Raw genomic sequence first — 19,648 nt, 5'->3', positions numbered from 1 at the left:
GTTAACATGATTAAATGTGGCACATTCACTTTTCAGGTTGAAAACAATCAATTTACCCACAGGTCATAATTGAAGTATTCTTCATATTTGTGCTGTGGGTTACAAAAACATATGCTTTGTCTCCCTCTATGCTGTACTTTGTACTTTAATGATTAGTTGCCAGTTTAATGAAAGATTCTGTGATTGGCTCCTGTGCAGCTATACCCCTCAAAGGAAGGTGAGATTAAAAAGAGTGAGCCAAATCACACATTTGTAATTTTGCAGTTCAATTATTTGCTGTACAGAATGAAGATAGACTTGCACAGTCATATCTTGCCTAAGGAATGGCCTAATCTGAAGCAGGTAACACTATTATTTTCTCTGGGTTTTTAAAAAGATATTAAACTGCCGATATTACATTGAGCAACTGAGCAAATTCCTGAAGGAAAAGATGAAAAAATACATTAAAAAAAATTAAAGCAATAACAATCGTCTTGAATGAAACCTGGATGCACCTAAAATGACGTTAAACAAAACTAAAGAATTAGCAAGAATGGAAAGAGCCACTCAAGGTTTAAAAAGCATCCAAATTGTTAAGTATTTGTTCAAACACAAATAATAGTGAGACAACATAATAATCTTTTGAAGTGTTAATATGAGTTGAATATGCCGCATGATGAGACAAATAAATTGTTTGAAAAATTTCTTATCAGTTTCTATCATACTTTACTTCCTTGTGCTTTCAATTACAAATGTATATATTGTTTCTGCTTCTGCATTGTACTTTGCACTTTAATAACTGATTTGCAGTTAGTGAAAGTTTACTTGAGCTCTTACTGGTTTCTCTATTACAGTTCCGAAACATGAAAAACTATGATGCAGTAAAAAATTTGAGTTATCGGTTGGCATTGTTCATGTAATAGAAATTTAGAATAATGTAGGATGCATGAGAGTGCAGAAACAACAGAAGAGGTAGGCTTAAATGTAAACCATTTGAAAGCTCCTGAAACATTGTGGTGATAATGCAGGATGATTTCATATGCAAAAAGAGAGAAAGCTGGAAGCATTCAACAGAGAAGGCAGCAGGAGTGGGAAGAAAGACAGAACCAATGCTTTTAAGTCAGGACCTTTTGCTATTTTTTGGAAAAGTAAGAAGAGAAGTTTGTTTAAGTTGCAGAGAGGGAGAGGTGAAGAGAATAGGGAATTGCTGTGTCGTGTGCAGACCAAAGCTGTCAGGGGAAACAATTACTTTGAAAAACTAAATAGTAAAGCAACAAATTGAAAGATAACAAATCAAAACAAAGGTATATTCACATCTGTGTGGAAATAAAAAAAGATTTAATTCTCAACCTGTGTACTTTCAATTTTCCCTCAATCACAACAAGCAGATTATTAATCTCTTAATTCCATAAAGAAAACTAAATAGGCACTGAATGCTTGTAAGAGATCAAATGCTATTTTATGGAAGTCGATTATCCAGACTGCCAATATACATATTTACTAACTAGCTTTCATATTGTCCACATTATCAATGATATCTACTCGAAATATACCAACACAATTTTTTTATATTCATGATATAAGAATTTTTATTTTTACTAACTATCCAGAAAAGAAAACTGCAGCGACAGCTCCACTGTTCCTGAAAGAACACACACAACCAGACGGGTTGGCCAGTGAGCAGACTAGTTTATTGCTGGGCTGTATTTATACTCCCAGCCGGACCTGGCTGAGAACCGCGCTGAGGGCGCTGACGTCACCCGGGCGTCACGTGGTCCCTCAGCGCAGGCTTCTGAGCCCCGTGTTGGGAGGAAGGGAACACCCTCAACGGCGCCATTTTGGCCGGCTGCCCTGCCACGTGGCTTACAAGTGGGGCCGGTTCACCTGCCTAGTGGTGGGCCACCACACAGCCCCCACAATGTCTTTTTTTGCTGGGCGGCTTAGCTTCTTGGGCTGAGCTATAACTACGGGCTCAGTGGGATCGAGATGTGCTGACTTCAGCCTGTCCACGGTAAATAGCTCACGCCTGCCACCAATGTCCAGCGTGAACATGGAGCTGGAACGCTGTACAACCCTGTACGTCCCCTCATAAGGTCGCTGCAGAGGTGCCGCAGTCGTGACCCGCCGAACGAAAATGTACTCCGCGGAAAGCAATTTGCCGGGAACGTGAGACGTGCGGGTGCCATGCCTGGGCGGCAGTGGGGCTTCGAATGAGTCCAAGTGTGCCCTGAGGTGAGGAAGTAGTTCATGCGGCGACAGCTGGGGATTGTGAGGTGCATTGACGAACTCACCAGGTAGTGCCAGCAGCGCACCGTAGGCCAGCTTAGCAGATGATGCCTGCAGATCATCCTTGGGAGTGGAGTGGATGCCCAGGACTGAGAGTGCCATGTGTGGGTGGGCGAGCATGCGAGCATTTTGTGCTTGGTTGAAAGAGGGCGAATAGCAGCTGCATGATCCGTGCTGCTCCTGGGATGAAGTGGTTGTAAAAGTTGACCATACCCGCGAACTCATGAAGCCACTTGAGGTTGTCCGGGCATGGGAACTTCCTAATAGCGGCAACCTTCGCAGCGGTGGGCATGGCTCCTTCGGCCGTGATTATATGGCCCAGGAACTGCATGGACTCTTTCCCGAACTGGCACTTGGCCGGGTTGATGGTAAGGCCGAAATTGGCCAGCCAAGAGAAAAGGCCGTGTGTTGCACCTGGTCCTTGCTGGCGATGAGGATGTCGTCCAAATAAATAAAGACGAAATCCAAGTCCCTGCCCACAGAGTCCATGAGTGCTGGAAGGTTTGAGCGGCGTTCTTGAGCCCAAATGGCATGCGCAGGAATTCAAACAAGCCAAAGTGGGTGATGATGGCCATCTTGGGTATGTCCTCAGGGTGCACCAGGATCTGTTGATATCCGCGCACCAGGTCAACCTTGGAGAAAACCCTCGCACCATGCAGGCTGGCATGTGAGGGATGGGGTAACAGTCAGGAACTGTTGCCTCATTGAGCCATCGATAGTCTCCGCAGGGATGCCAGCCACCGGAGGCTTTCGGGACCAGGTGAAGTGGCGAGGCCCACGGGTTGTCAGACCGTCGAATGATCCCCAGTTCCAACAGGTGCAAAAACTCCTCCTTTGCTACCTGAAGTTTGTCAGGTGGGAGCCGGCGTACCTTGGCATGAACCAATGGGCCCTGGGTGGGGATGTGGTGGAACACCCCATGGCGTGGCAAGGCAGTGGAGAACTGTGGCTTGAGGTGTTTTGGGAACTCATCTACGATTCGCTGGAACTCGTCTCTGGGCATGCTGATTGTGGCCATCTGTGGTTGCTCCATGTGGGAGGCGTCAAGGAGAATGGCCTGGAGGGTACGGGCATCCACCAGGTGCCTACCTCAAATGTCCAGCAGAAGCCCATGTGCGAGGAGGAAGTCTGCACTCAGGATAGCAGTCAGGAGGGACGAGACAGTGAACCTCCACACGAAATTTCGTTGGCCAATCTGGAAGAGGTCTGTCTTGTCTCCATACGTCCAGATTGCTGTTGCGTTGACTGCACGGAGGGGAGGTCCACAAGTTTGGTTCCTGGACTCTGTGGCCGTGGCCGGGTTGACGCTGATCTGGGCTCCAGTGTCAACAAGGAATCGCCGGCCGCTGACTGAGTCCCGCAGGTAGAGGAGGCTATGTCCTTGGCCAGCTGCCGCAGCCATTAACAGCGGCTGGCCTGGTCGTTTCCCTGGAACGAGCAGGGCTGACAACACTTCCGAGACTTGGCTTCCCAGCGCTGGTGGTAGAAGCAGAGGCCTGGAGCGGATGCTATGGCCTTGGTTATGCTCTTGGGCGCCCCTGCAGGGGCCGGATGCTCTACCGCAATGCTAGGGGCGGGCTTGGCGTGGTCGTGCCCATGCCTCATGACCTGCTGGACCACTGAGCCCTCCGGGAATCGTGCGAGCCATAGCTCTTGGGCCTTCTGGGCACCTTCCTCGGGTCGGTGAAGCTCTCCTGGACCAGCAGCGGCCAGATGTCCCTGGGCTTATGGTCGAGGAAAATGCGCTCAAAGAGTGCGCAGTTGGTGTGCTCACCCATGAGCGTGAGCATCTCGTCCATCAGCTCCATCAGGGACCTGTCCCCCAGGGCGTCAAGGTGCAGCATCCGAGTGGCATGCCGGTCACTCGCTTGATGGTCTCGTAGTTGTCTTCGGCGGGTGGGTTCTGAGTGAGGTGTAGCATGCGTCTGGTGGTAGCCTTGTCCAGGGTAGTGACCACATGGTAGAATTTGGTCGTGTCGGACAAAATCTGGCGGAGGTTGAACTGACCCTCCGCGTGGCCAAACCAGGTCTCCGGCTCCTGAACCCAGAATTCAGGCAGTTTCATGGCTATAGCGCTGATCCCAGGCTCACTCATGATGGGTTCAAAGACGTTTGAACCAGTCGGGGTCACCAATTGTAGCAACAGCTACACCTGCTCCTTAAAGAACACACACAACCAGACGGGTTGAGCTCAGTGAGCAGACTAGTTTACTGCAGGCTGCAATAAACTCCCGCTATCAGGGAGTTCCCATGCCCGGACCTGGCTGAGAGGGCGCTGATGTCACCCGGGCGTCACATGGTCCCTCAGTGTGGGCTTCTGAGCTCCATGCTGGGAGGAAGGGAACACCCCCAACAGCGCCATTTTGACCGGCTGCCCCGCTGCGTGGCTTACAAGCGGAGCCGGTTCACCTGCCTAATGGTGAGCCGCCACAAAACAAACATTCATTGGTTTTATTGAAAGACATTTGGATTATCCTTTGGATAAATATTTTATAGTCACAGAATATCTTTCATTATTGAACTTTCTACAGCATAATATTGAGTTTTGAGAGCATACTTCCTGATTATCTCCCTTAATGTTATAAAGTCGGATATGAGATTTCAGCCCAGCACTCACCCAAAATATGGAAAGAAAGCCTATGCCAGTTTAAGAACAGATCTCATTATTTTTCTGCTGCATTGACTCATGGAGTTCATACAATGAAAAATTGGTTGGCCTCTCACTATACCCACCAGTGAATGGATTTTGGTGCTTCGCAAATGGATTTAAAGAAACACTTGCATAGTATATCTAAAAATCAGTGGTACAAGTAATGATTATTGGAAAATAATTGTTGTTTATATTTTATCCTTCAAAACATAAAATGACAATTAATCATTCTTCTATTGTTTAATTAAAGATTTATCCATTTTGTTCCCCTACATTATCTTGAATGCACATAGTATGTTTGTACAGACTGCAAAATCTAAAGAACAGTAATGAATAATGTTTATAATTAGAACCATAGAAATTACAGCCCAGAAACAGGCCCTCCAGCCTTTCTAGTTTGTGCTGAACTATTATTCTGCCTAGTCCAGTTGTTCGCAACCTTTTTCTTTCCACTCACATACCACCTTAAGTTCCCTTACTAACCTCAGGGCACCGATGCTGAAAATCGTCAGCAGGCAGCATCTGTGGAAAAAGAAACAGAGTTAAGCACATTATTATTTCCAGAAAGAGTGTAGAGGAGTCGAGTATTGAAAAGCCAGCAAAGCTAGGGTGTGGAGGGCCAATGAATCTAAACAAAAAGGCTTCGTTCACGCTTTCAGCCCAGGAATTTGGTTTGTTAATTAACCATTAGCTGTCTTTTGCCGGAGTTACACCCTCAGCCTGATTTTTGCACTGTAATTTCAAAATTATGGGAATCCATTGGTTTGATGAGTTGGGCAGATTTGACCAATCTTCTCCAAAGTGAAAATATTTTGTCAATTAGGAAAAGGTTGATTTAAGTCAATTCTAACATTTCTTTATCTCTCCCAATTGCTGTGATCTGATATTTTGCCCCACAGGAAAGTGTGAAGTGTAATAATATTCCTTGAAATTCTCATGCACCTAAATAAACCTGTGCTGCCCTCACATTGACAAGTGAGGTACTATGGTCTTCTGCAGGCTTCCCAGCTCTTAGATTCACAAGTGTAGGTTACAAAAATTTGAGGACAATGAAAGACCTGTTCCAATATTAAAGCAAGCTTCCTATTAAGAAGCTATAATTATGATGTTTGCAGAGAAAAAAATGTTTAAAGCAGCAATAATACTTCAATGGCAATCATTTAGATCTGGAGCATTATGAAATTAATTAACTATGTAATTAAAACTTATTTTTATTTTTTCTCTTTTGCCAGCGATATGGATATGAAGGTTGGGTGCAACTTCACCATCACTGCAAGGTATGGTTATTCGATTCGATAGAGAATTTGATAGTTGTTTTCAGGTTAGTTAAGGGTAAAATGCAAAATGTGTCTTGTCTTTATTTTCTATTCCCCTTCAATGTATTGAAAGTGTTTTTAGTTGTGTTTCTTAATTAATTGTCACTATGTTTTTAGTCATTTACCTTGCTGCTCTGCTTGGTCCTGCTGAACAATGGGAATTTTTTTCCAACAGCAAAAAGCTGTTTTAGAATATGGTCTATATACATCTCTACAATTACCATTAATGTTGTTCCATCACCACCAACCACAAATAAAACTCCATCAGAAATTTGCACTGGGTTGATTTTGGGTAGGCCCAAACAGTCAGGTATATGTACCTAGAAATAAAATTTTACGTACCTGAAAAAAATGAGCATAATATGATCATAATTTTCATGTCATCTTGCATCACTGGTAATTTTCTGGATATTTGAGGTTTGAGTCATTCATGAATCTGATCCAGACACAGTTATCATAGCAGTTAATGAAACACTGTTACAGCGTCAATGATTGGGGCTGGGGTTCAGATCCACGCTGTCTGTAAGGAGTTTGTACATTCTCCTCACCTCTGCATGTGTTTATCCAAGGTATGCCTTGGGCATAACAGTCACTGACAACCTGCTAGAATACTCATAACAGACAACATAACAGTCACTGACAACCTGCTAGAATACTCATTCACTGTACCCTCTTTGGTTCCCCCAGATTTCTGGGTCACAATTTCTGCACTTCTGTTTCCCCAAATTCAATGTGACATCAGGAAACTACTATGCAGAATTGTCAATTAAAATGTGCTGTTTGCAAAAAGGGTGAAGCAAAAATGATGAAGGATGGTAACATCTTCAGAGTTATACAAGAAAACTGCTGGGATCCACAAGTACGAATACAAGAAATGGATCAGTCAGGTAAATGGAGTCCAACATGCTACCAATTTCCTCGTGTGTCCACTTCAATTACAAATTGTGATTGAAGTATTACAGAGTGTTTGTGTTTATTATGAAAAATACTTTATGGACTGATGCATTAAGAAAGTGAAATACAATGAAAGATCAGTGCTCAATAGCCACCACAAATTTATTGTCTTACCAATCTATTGCAACGATAAGTAAGAGATAAATTTGCTTTGAATTTCTAGATTTAAGTTTTAGGTGTTTTCCAGCTCTGGTCTTTGAGGGCATTGATTTTATATTTTGATCTGTTATCAGGTGGATTGTATAGAAGGGCTGAATATGGGTCAAATGCAAGCTGTTAAACAACTTGATCTACATAGATGAGTTGGGGATATTTCTATACAATGACATGCTGACTCAGGAAGGATGTTGTGGAAGAACAGTTTGAGGAGCAAGGGGTGATGGTGCATTGTATAGGCAAGATCTATTCACAATGTTCCAGCCATCACGAATATAAGGCAGGATCAGTGGCAGATTAACTATTAGGCTGAGTAGGCTGAAACCTAGGGGCCTGGAAGGTAAGGGGACCCATCACAACCATTGGTTCACCAATGCAACCACTTGTCAATATGGGTTTGCATTAGTCCTGGGTCCACCCCATCATCAAGGCTTGAAGAAGTACCGTGTTCACGTGTCACACTTCAGGTTCCACAGATCAAAATGCTATCAATCAATGCTCACATTTGTATGCATGCACAAGTCAGAGGTCTGCTTCATGCAGAGTCGCTCACGGGAGGTGTGCTTTTTTTTAAAACGACTCTCCCTTCTCCTGTGTTATTTTGTATGGAGACTATTTTTTTAAGAACTGATTTTATTTATCCTTTGTAACTAACAGACTTTTCAAATTATTTGGGCTAGCAGACGGCTTCTGTAAGGTAAAGTTTTGTATGATTTTAATGAAGTTTTTCCTCCCCTCCTCCAACTAAACACCATCTGGTGTATTCCCAACACATACCCGGCAGATAAATTTAGAATATGTGATGGCATCTTGCCCAAAAGCTAATAAATTGAACAATATTCTATTCAATTGATGGGTGAGGGCCATGGGGCAGGAGGGCAAGGTCAGGGGCTCTTACTAAAGCTTAGCCTAGGGCCCAGGTGGTAGTTAATCTGCCATCGGGCAGGAAGTAGAGAAAGACACTGCTTCTCATTTTCATCTAGCGGTGAGGGGTAGTGTCGCAAAGATGAGTTTGGTGCTGTTCCTTACAATATTTTAGTAAATAATTAATCTTGCCTGTATCAGTAATCTTGAAAACAAGCAACTAAAACAAAACAGCCAAATCTTCTCTTCCTCATTTTCTCATTGTGAAACAGACTCAAAGGTCTGTGCATTTAGGTATAGGTGAATTCAGCAGTGAGGATTATGCTGCTGGCACTCCATTTGTAAGAAGGTAACACATTGCCAGCATACCAGAAAATGTTAGAAGTTGTAGGTTAGGCATCATCTGTGTTCATGTTTTAGGCCAAAGGTACTTTATCTATTCTGAACCAGTCATATTCCCAGACATTTGGTTGCACCACTGCAGCTAAATAAAATACAATTTTCTGAGTAGTCTCTCATGAGACCATAAGACATAAGAGTAGAAATAGGCTATTTAGCCCTTCGAGTCTGATCATGAGCTGATCCATTTTCCCACTCAACCCCACTGCCCATCTATTTCCCCATAACCATTGATGTCCTGGCTAATCAAGAACTTATCAATCTCCACCTTAAATACCCCCAATTGCCTGGCCTCCACAATCACCTGTGGAAACAAATTCCACAGATATACCACCCTTTGACTCAATAAATTCCTGCACATCTCTGTTCTAAGTGGATCCCCTTAAATCCTAAAGTTGTGCCCTCTTGTTCTAGACTCTCCCACCATGTGAAACATTCCTTCTACATCTACTCTGTCCATACCTTTCAACATTCAAAATGTTAAAATGAGATCCCCTCTCATCCTCCTGAATTCCAACAAGTACAAGCCAAGTGGTCTCAAATGCTCCTCATGAGAGGAGTGGCATTGTTAATCAGGGAAAATATCATCGTTGTGTCTGAACAGCCCAAAGGGCTCGTTGACAGAGGCCATATGGGTGGAACTGAGGAATGGGAAAGGTGTGACCACACTGATAGGGTTAAATTATAGACTGCCCAATAGTCAGAGAGAATTGGAGAAAATCTGTGGAGAGATAGCAGATGATGTAAGAAACAAAAAGTTGTGATAGTAGAAGATTTTAACTTTCCATTTATTTTCCATAGTATAAAAGGACTGGAGGCTTAGAATTTATCAAAAATGTTCAGGAAAGTTTTCCAAATCAATATATAGAGGTACCAACGTGCAATACTTAATCTTCTATTAGGGAACCAGACAGGTCAGGTGACAGAAATATGTGGAGGTGAATATTTTGGGTCCAGTGTCATTAGTTTCAAGCTGTGATTCTAAATTGAAGAAAGGCCAATTTTGTGGAAATGAGAAAGGATCTAGCATGAGTGGATTAGGATAAATAGTTCTCTATCAAGGATGTGTTCAGTAAGTGGAAGGCCTTCAAAGGTGAAATTTTGAGAGTGCAGAGTTGGCATATCCTGTCAGGATTAAAGGCAAAGTTAACAGGCATAGAGAACCCTGTTTTTTAAGGGATATTTGCGATCTGGTTAAGAAGAGAGAAGTGTATAACAGGTATAGGCAACAAGGAGCAAATGAGGTACTAGAAGAGTATAGAAAGTGTAAGAAAATACTTAAGAAGGAAATCAGAAAGGCAAAAAGAAGACACGAGGTTGCTTTGGCAGTTAGTGTGAAGGTAAATCCGAAGGGCTTCTACAATTATATTAAGAGTAAAAGGATAGTAAGAGACAAAATTTGTCCCCTAGGTTATCACGAGATGGAGGAGATCTTAAACAGTATTTTTTGTATCAGTATTTACTCAGGAAACTGGCATCGTGTATAAGGAAGGAAAGGAAACAAGCAGTGGAGTCGTGGAACATGTAGAGATTAAAGAGGAGGAGGTGCTTGCTGCCTTACAGTGAATAAAGGTAGATAAATCCCCTGGGCCTGACATAACTTTGATGTAGACTAGTGTTGAAATTGCAGGGGCCCAGACAGAAATATTTAAAATGTCCTTACTCACGGATGAGGTGCCGAAGGATTGGAGGGTAGCTCATGTTGTTCTGTTGTTTAAATAAGGCTCCAAAAGTAAACCATGAAATTACAGGCTGGTGAGCCTGACGTAAGTAGTAGGTAAATTATTGGAAGGAGTTCTGAGAGATTGGATATACAAGAATTTGGACAACCAAGGGCTAATTAAGGATAGTCAACATGGCTTTGTGTGTGGCAGGTTGCGTTTAACAAATCTTTTTTGAGGAGGTTACCAAGAAAGTAGACGAAGGAAAATCTGTGGATGTTGTCTTTGTGGACTTTATTTAGGCCTTTGAGGTTAGTTCAGAAGATTCAGACACTTAGTATCCATGGAGAGGTTATAAATTGAATTTGAAATTGGCTGAATGAGAGAAGACAGAGAGTGTTAGTGGATGGTTGATTCTCAGACTGGAGGCCAATGACTAGTGATGTGCCTCAGGGATCAGTGCTGGGACCATTGTTGTTTGTTGTCTATATCAATGATCTGGATGTTAATGTGGTAAATTGGGTCAGCAAGTTTGCAGATGACACTAAGATTGGAGGCATTAAAATATTCCCTGAAAGTGGTGTTACAGATAGACAGAGCTTTAAAGAAAGCTTTTGGCATCTTTGCCTTCATAAATCAAAGTATTGAGCACAGGAGTTGAGATGTTATGGTGAGGTTGTATAAGACATTAGTGAGACCAAATGTGGAGCAAATGTGCAATTCTGGTTGCCCAACTACAGATAGGATATCAGTAAGATAGAAAGAGTGCAGAGAAGATTTACTAGAATGTTGCTGGTCTTCAGGAGTTGAATTACAGGGAAAAATTAAACAGGTTAGGACTTTATTCCTTGGAGCATAGAAGAATGAAGGGAGATTTGATAGAGGTTTACAAAATTATGAGGGGAGTAGACAGAGTAAATGCAAGTATGCTGTTTCCACAGATTAGGAGAGATAAATACGAGAGGACATGGATTTAGGGTGAAAGGGGAAAGGTTTAGGGGGAACATTAAAGGGAACTTCTTCACTCAAAGACTGGTGGGAGTGTGGAACGAGCTGCCATCTGACATGATAAATCCAGGCTCACTCCTAAGTTTTAAGAATAAATTAGATAGGTACATGGATGGGAGAGGTCTGGAGGTTTATGGACTGGGTGCAGGTCAATGGGAATAGTGGAGTAATATTTTGGCACAGGCTAGAAGGGTCGAATTGCCTCTTTTCTGTGCTGTAGTGTTCTATGATAACTCTTTCATTCCTGGAATCATCCTTGTTGAACCCTCTCCACTGCTTTGGAACACTTATCCACCCTTAGACCATTCAGGTTTCTAAGCAACTTTTCCCTTCTGCACTCACTTCCCTTCCATGATACCCTTTGACATCTGGCACACTGCTCATGCCTTACAATGAAGGCTGATGCAAAATATTTATTTAGTTTCTCTGCCATTTCCTTGTATCCCTTATTATTTCTCCAGCATCATTTTCTAATGGTCTTCTCACTTCTCTTTTACTCTTTATAGACTTGAAGCATTCTGTATCTTCTTTGATATTATTTGTTCACCTATTTTCATACTCATCTTTTTCCTCCTTACGAGTTTTTTTAGTTACTTTGTCAATCATGTATATCCCCAAATAAATTCTTCATTTGTTAATGTACAGATAAATTATCAAAACTACTCTGCAATGTATAGACCTACATTCCCAGTGTAACATTTGTATATTTAAAACTTAACCTGATACTAAAATGTTATTTTTGAACAATCCATAAGAATAATCACTGGAAGATCTTCCAAAGGGCCTGCTTTGTGCTGTCCTATTCCATGTTCCACGTTTTAAGTTATAATATGTGAATCATTTCAAGTTGCAATGGAATGAAATTAGAATGAAATTGATCATCACACTTCATCATGTTACTTTCTCAAAATTACTTTAGAATAAAATATTTGTTTCCTTAATTTTATTCTCTCTACTAAACCAATATGTATTAATGATACTTATTATTTAAAAATTTTGGCATGATAAATGAATTCAGCTGAAAATAATTTGACTTAATAACACAGGTAGAATCAAGTTCAAAATTGTTTATTATTTTCTGCATTACTCCAGACCATGGTGCACACACATTTACACACAATACCCAGCACATAATAATCACATATATACTTAAAAATATAATATCAATACATATAGTGCCCTCCATAAAGTTTGGGACAAAGACACATTTTTCCTTTATTTGCCCCTGTGCTTCAATTTTAAATTTGTAATCTAACAATTCACATGTGATTATCATGCATATTCCAGATTTTATTCAACATTAATTGTATACATTTTGGATTGACCATGTAGAAATTACAGCACATAGTCCCTCATTTCAGGGCACCACAATGTTTGGGACATATTGCTTTTCAGGTGTTTGTGATTACTCAGGTATGTTTAATTGCTTCATTGGTGCAGGTACAGGAGGGCTAGGCTTGCTTCTAAGCTTTTGATCACCTTTGGAGTCTGTAATTACCATTCTTCAACATGAGGACCAGAGTTTTCCAATGAAAGTGAAAGAAGCCGTAATGGGGCTAAAAAACAAGAATAAAACAGTAAGGGACATTGCCCAAACCTTAGGATTACCAAAATTAACTGTTTGGAACATCATTAAGCAAGAGCATACTGGTGTGGATGTGTTAATGACCACTGTCCACAGAAGATTTCATGACATAATATAGAGGCTACACTGCAAGATGAAAACTACTAGTTAGCCACAGAAACAGGATGCCAGAATACAGTTTGCCAAAGAGTATTTAAAAGAGCTTGCAAAATTCTGGAAAAAGGTCTTGTGAACAGATGAGACCAAGGTTAGCCTGTATCAGAGCGTTGGCAAGAGAAAAGTGTGGAGATGTAAAGGAACTGGCCAAGATCCAAAGCATACCACCTCATCTATGAAGCATGCTGGTGGGGATATTATGGCCTGAGCAGGTACGACTGCTACAAGTACTGATGCACTTACCTTCATTGATGATGGCAGTAGCACAATGAGCTGTGAGGTGTATAGAAACATTTTATTCACTCAAATGCCTCCAAACTCATTGGACGACCCTTCATCCCACAGCAAGTCAATGATCCCAAACATACTGCTAAAGCAACAAAGGAGATTTTCAAAGCTAAAAACTGGAAAATCCTCGAATGGCCAAGTCAGTCACCCAATTTAAATCCAATTGTGCATGCCTTCTATAGGTTGAAGAGAAAACTTAAGGAGTAGCCCCCAAAACAAGTAGAAACTGAAGATGGCTGTAGTAGAGGCCTGGCAGAGCATTACCAGAGAAGATACTCAGCACCCGGTGATGTTTATGAATCATAAACTTCAAGAAGTAATTGCAAGGGATATGCAACAAAGTACTAAACATGATTACTTCATTATACATTTGGGATTTCTATGTCCCAAATATTATGAAGGGATTATGTATAAAAAGTGCTGTAATTTCTACATGGTCAAACTGGAATGTACACAAATACCTTTAATAAAATCTCCAATGTGCATTTTAATCACATGTGAATTTATTTGATTACAAATTTAAAACTGTGGAGCACAGGGGGACATAAAGAAAAAAAAATGTCTTTGTCCCAAACTTTATGGAAGGCACTGTATAAATATTATTGAATAATTTACTTGTTTAATTTATAAGAGACCCAAGGTTGTGGGATATCATTTGTCAATCTCATGGCCTGCAGGAAGAAGCAATTTCCCAGCCTGGCAATCCTGATTTTTGATGCTCCTGTACCTGCTTCCTTGGTCAAATATACTGTATGATGGATCCTCAAATAATTCTTTGAGCCCTATTTAAGCAATCCTCCCTGTGAATGTCATCAATAGAGGAGAGGGAGTCCTAAGTGATCTTCTTGGCTGTTTAAATGATCCTCCAGTCTGATGCTGTGCAGCTACCATGCCACACAATGAAGCAGATGACAAGACACTCTCAATTGTCCTGTAAAATATTGTCAAGATGGGGCCAATAGCCATGTCCTCCTCAACCCCCTTTGGAAATGTTGATGGTGCTGCTAGAATGTAACTTGAAATAACTTCTGGCAAAAAAACTAATGAGCTGCAAGTGGAAATATGAAATGAAGCAGATACATTTTTATATGTGAAAACATTTAATTTTACAGGTGTGACTGTGCAGGTTCTTTCCACTGTTCCTGTAATGTTCAATTACTGGGTAAGTTTGGACATCTGAAGGGAAATGCAAGTATAACAATTCCATTTTAAAAGATTAATGTCTTCTGTGGTCTCTTTCCAACTTATCTCTCTCTGTAACTTCACTTTTGCTCTTCTGTGCTATGTCTTAATTGCAGTACTATGTATATCTACTGGTTTGTTTGCAAAACAACTCTATTGCTATAGCTTGGTGTGTGTGACAATTCATATTGAATTTAATCATTCCATCCTTACTTTTTTTCTTTAAGCACTTCTGCTTTTCCTTCTTCGATAGTTTCCCTTTCATTCTACATAATGAGGAAGATGAATGAATCAAATAGGTCCCTGAATCAAGTAAGAGAAAAAGACTTCAAATAACATGAGGACAGATGGCTCCAGAGAAGTAATGATTCAACGGAAACACAGATATGAGATTTTCACTATGGAAGCTGCAAATTTAATTTCAACATTAAATAAATCTGTAATTAAAAAGCTAACAACAAATGCTGTAAACTCCCAGCTAGCTTAATTAATTTATAGAAATTCAATGTTCTCAGCTGGCCTATGTGTGATTCCATACTCACAGTGAAACAGTTGGCTCTTAACTCTCCTTTAAAATAACTGAGATGTCTACAGGTGAATTGAAATCCTCAAAACTTCAGAAACAAGATGGACTGTCATTTAAAAAGGCACCTTTCCACAACTTTATCAATGTTAACTTGGGATTGGCAATAAATGCTGACCTCGCCAATTTTGGCCTTCATTTCATAAATAATTTTTTTTTTAATATTGATTTTCCTCATGTCCTGTATAATTCTTCCTGACCGGAATCACAGATTGGTTAAGTGGAGGAAGTGTAGAACAGATGCAGGTCATGAGACCCATTAAGTCTTTGTTAGTATCCACAGAGGTTTAAGGAGTAGATATCACAGGTCTTATATTCTTCTTCTTTTGTGTACTCAAGTGACCTTCCCATAAATGTAAGAAAACTTATCACTTTGATCATTCCATGTTGTCATGAGTTTTCTGCAATCTGGAGTTGCACATTAATTCATTATTGGATTCATAAATGCACATCTAACGGTTTTGGCACCATATGCAGAAATACCTTGGTATAAAGACTTGTTTCAAGAGGATCATGTGCAGAAAGAGGGATATTTTACTGCAGTTGCACAAGACCAGATCTTCAGTATTATGCGTTTGGTCTCCTTTTCTGAGGAAGTTCTTGTTACATAAGGTGCTGCAACAGATTGTACTGACATGTGAAGAGAGTTTGGGATGATTGGGTTTACTAAAGTTTAGAAAAATGAGGCAGATCCAAATTGGAACTTACAAAATCCTGATGGGGCAGGACAAATTAAATGTGGGACAGATGCTCCCAACAGTAGAAGTCCAAACTTTGAGCACAAGGATTTGGGCTAGGCATTTTAGCACAGAAGTGAACAGAAATTTCTTCACCCAAAGAATGCTGAACTTGTAAAATTCTCTACTGCAGAACGCAGTTAGAACCAAAGCATTAAAAAAGATTCAGTAAGTAATTTTTTTTATAGTACTAATGCCCAAAGGGATTAAGTGACATGGGGAGAAACTGGATCAGGGGACTGAATTTGAAGGATCAAACTCTTGTTTCTGATTTGCTATGTTTCTATGTTTACCCTTGACACATATGATGTAGCTGATTTATTTCTAATTTCTGATTGATATTCTATTTTATGATTTAAAAATAAATCAGAGGCCTATTTCAGCTTCATGAAGTAGGTTATTTTGTTGACTTATTATGATTTGGTGTCACATAAAGTGTAATTCTAGGAACGGTGAAATACTTCTGAGTTCAGCAAATTTGTCAATTTTGACATATTAATACAAGAATTTAACACACACACTATATTTGTAATAATTTCCTTTGCAACGATACAGAGAATAGCATTCTCTACTAAAGATGACAATAAATCCCCGAAGAATTCTTTCCATGAAACATGGTCTTATGCTCCCAAGTCCATATATATGCATTAGCCCCATGTGACTTAACCAAAAACTATTAAATTCCATTTTCATAGAAAACTCTGCTAATGTTTGTTAACTATCTCACTGTTGTTTTTTTGGCAGGCAAAACCCAAGGACACATTGGATCTGTGCCATATTTTGAACAATGACCTTGCAGCCACAGTACATAAACATTCAAAGAGATTCATTGGTCTTGGCACAGTGCCCATGCAAAACCCAGAACTTGCTGTTCAGGAAATGTATCGTTGTGTAAAAGAGTTAGGATTTCCTGGAATTCAAATTGGCTCTCATATTAATGATTGGGATCTGAACTGTCAAGAGCTTTACCCAGTGTATGCAGTAAGCATTAACATTTTTAAAAACTGTATATTTGGAGGGAATAGTCCCTATGGAATGCTAAGAGGGGAGATGTACTGTGTGACATTGGGATCCAAAACTATTTTGTTGGGTGGAGGTTATGGGAGATCACTGATACATGTTTAGTTATGAACATCTACCACAAATTTCAGTTGAGTATGAATTTGCAACTGAATTCAATGGAGATCCTGGGGATAGATGTTGGGGTAAAAGGGAAGGAAGACTAGAAGCCATGAAGATGGGAAATAGCCTAAGATTGGAACAGTAGACAAAATAAGTGGTAAGAAGAGGGTGGGACAGCCTGCTAATAGATTGAGCCCATGTTTGTGTAGTCAAGGGAAGGACTGGAAATTAGAGCCATCCCTGAGTGTTCAGGAAGTTGTTGTGTCAAAGTCAGGCATCAACCAGATGATATTTGATTGGTGTGGGAGGGGGCGAAAGGACCTTGAGAATCAGAGGATTGGGGCTAGTCCTTGGATATCAGAACCATTAGAGGGGGTCAGGATCAAGCAATCAGAAAGTTGGAGGGATCTGGTCAAGAACTTGGGAAATTGGATGGTGGATCGGGGTGAGGGTGGTTCATGTGAAATAATTCGATGAGGGAAGGGTCCTGTCATGTCAAAGGACAATATAATCTCAATCCAGCACAGCAAACTCTTCCTCACCAAACATCCTGTGCAGATGCATCTGACTGTGATAGCATTGTTAGGAAAGGCCACCACACAAGGTGGAGACAAGGTCCCATCTTTATATTGAGGGCAGCTTCCATCATGTTAAGTGGTTCATTCACCTTGCAAAGTGGGATTGACTTAAAACAGATCTAATTCAACACTAGATAAAGGGAAATGAAAGCAATTCAAAGGGGAATGATGAGATGAGACTTTTTTAATTAGAGTTCCAATTTTAATTTATAAATGTGGTCATAAATGTTAATTTGTGACATTTGTTTTAATATTACATTGAAGTTAAAGTTTTATTGTCCTTTTTTTGCTCATTTTCTGCCTGTCTTTTCCTGTTCTCCATCTCTTTCTGATCCATTGTTATTGACAGTACAACAATGGGGTGGGATTTCTTATCCATAGTTATGGTTTGAGATTAATTATTAATTATGTGTTATTACTTCCAATTACACAATTAATTGATGATTCAGCATTTCAATGGTTTATTTTTAAGGCTGCAGAAAAGTTAAGATGTGCCATATTTGTACACCCCTGGGATATGAAAATGGATGGGAGGATGTCAAAATATTGGCTTCCATGGCTTGTAGGTTAGTATTAGCACGGAGACCATCACAGAAACTGCAGCATATTACAATGACTGTTAAGGTTGATGCTGTAATCCTCATTTATCTGAACTTCTAATCTCAGACACAATATTATTGAGACTACAGCAAGAGCCAAATATTTCCTCAAGGAAATAAAAGAAAAATTAGATGAAGGGTCATATAAGATATAAGATATGAAATACAGGAATATCCAGGAAATGGAGGAAAATTTAGCCTAATTCTCAGTAACATTATATGTCAACAATTCCTCCATGATATTGAAAATAAATATTAGCAGTGAAATATTTCTTGGAAAGCTGCACAAAATTAGTGATAAGTAATTGTCAATCCATCTTCCATTCAACCACAATATTAGAAAGAAAGTTAAGTGGAGTTTTAATGAAAGATCAAAGATCCGGTACACTGCCACCTGTTTACACTACAAATAACCATGAACTCTTCCTGGCAATAAACTAGCAGCCACGATTGCTATTTCTCTCTCTCTCTCTCTCTCTCTCTCTCTTGCTCTCTCCCCTCATACACATCTCTATGACTCCCTCACACTGTCTTCCTCTCTATCTCTCTCTTTTCCTCGTTTTCTTTCTCTCTCCCCCTTTTTACTCTCTCCCCCTTTTTACTCTCTCTCTCACTTTCTCTCTCTCCCTCACACACACTCCATGTCTGTCTCTCTCACATTATATCCAATGAAGACGAGCATTCGATAAACCATCTTAATCAAGGCCCAAAACATAATTTTCTTCCACGGATGTGGTTTTAACTGCTGAGTTCCTCCATCAACTAAGTTTTTGAATCCATCAGCAGAAACTGATAAAATCCACCAAAAGGAGGTCGAAATTGTTCCTCCAAGAGGCAGCATTTGAGTGATGGCAATAACAAGATGCCAGTGTACCGGTACATGTATGTTTGTTTGCATTAAACTGATGTTTTTTTCCATTGGCAATTATCACACCTACCTTCCGGAGTGGCTGTTCACACTGGAATGACCAGAATTCCAAAATTCAGAACTCACTGCATATTTTCACTAAATGCCTGAGGTGCAGTATTTTCAGTCGACATAGGATGCCACTGCGTTGACATCAACCGTGATGTATATCCTACGTGCAACCTACTGCATCGCGCATCATCAGTAATGTCCCATTCATTGGCCCATTGTTGATGAATGCCTCCAGTTGTGTTTAGACTGAAGGCGTTCCATAAAATTCTCTAGGGGTCCAGGAGGTAAAATATTGGAACATAAACAAATTACACAGACTGCGTTCCAGAATTTTGGGAACCATTTTCTAGAATGCAGCAGCTGTGTAAGAAATAAATAACTAGTTTTTATTTATATATATATGAAATTGAGTGCAAGAGTTGGGACATCGTGTTGCAGCTCAACAGCATGTTGGTGAGCGTGCACCAGCAATATTGTGTGTAGCTTTGATTCACATACTAAAAGAAGGATGTGATAAAGCTATAAGGTATGCAGGAAAGATTCACAAGGATGTTGCCAGGACTGGATGTCTTGATTTATAGAGATATTGGATAGGCTTGGATTGTTTTCCCAGGAGTGAAGGAGGG

The 19,648-nt window shown here is 40.5% G+C and overlaps 1 protein-coding gene across 2 annotated transcripts in view; it reads left to right on the top strand.

Moving 5' to 3' along the window:
- The first annotated feature begins 233 nt into the window (after positions 1–233).
- acmsd (aminocarboxymuconate semialdehyde decarboxylase) overlaps positions 234–19,648 on the top strand; it is a 41,646-nt gene continuing 22,231 nt past the window's right edge. For both annotated transcript variants that reach the window (XM_069935197.1, XM_069935196.1), the window contains exons 1-6: positions 234–342; positions 6,148–6,192; positions 7,022–7,118; positions 14,415–14,464; positions 16,549–16,785; positions 17,977–18,070. In XM_069935197.1, the coding sequence (XP_069791298.1) occupies positions 286–342; positions 6,148–6,192; positions 7,022–7,118; positions 14,415–14,464; positions 16,549–16,785; positions 17,977–18,070 (580 nt within the window). In that variant the 5' untranslated portion in view covers positions 234–285. The remainder of the gene's footprint in view (positions 343–6,147; positions 6,193–7,021; positions 7,119–14,414; positions 14,465–16,548; positions 16,786–17,976; positions 18,071–19,648) is intronic.

This window comes from Narcine bancroftii, chromosome 4, assembly GCF_036971445.1.
Source record: "Narcine bancroftii isolate sNarBan1 chromosome 4, sNarBan1.hap1, whole genome shotgun sequence".
Classification (NCBI taxonomy): domain Eukaryota; kingdom Metazoa; phylum Chordata; class Chondrichthyes; order Torpediniformes; family Narcinidae; genus Narcine; species Narcine bancroftii.
Note: the sequence above shows the minus strand (reverse complement) of the source record. Positions and strands in the feature narration are given on the sequence as shown.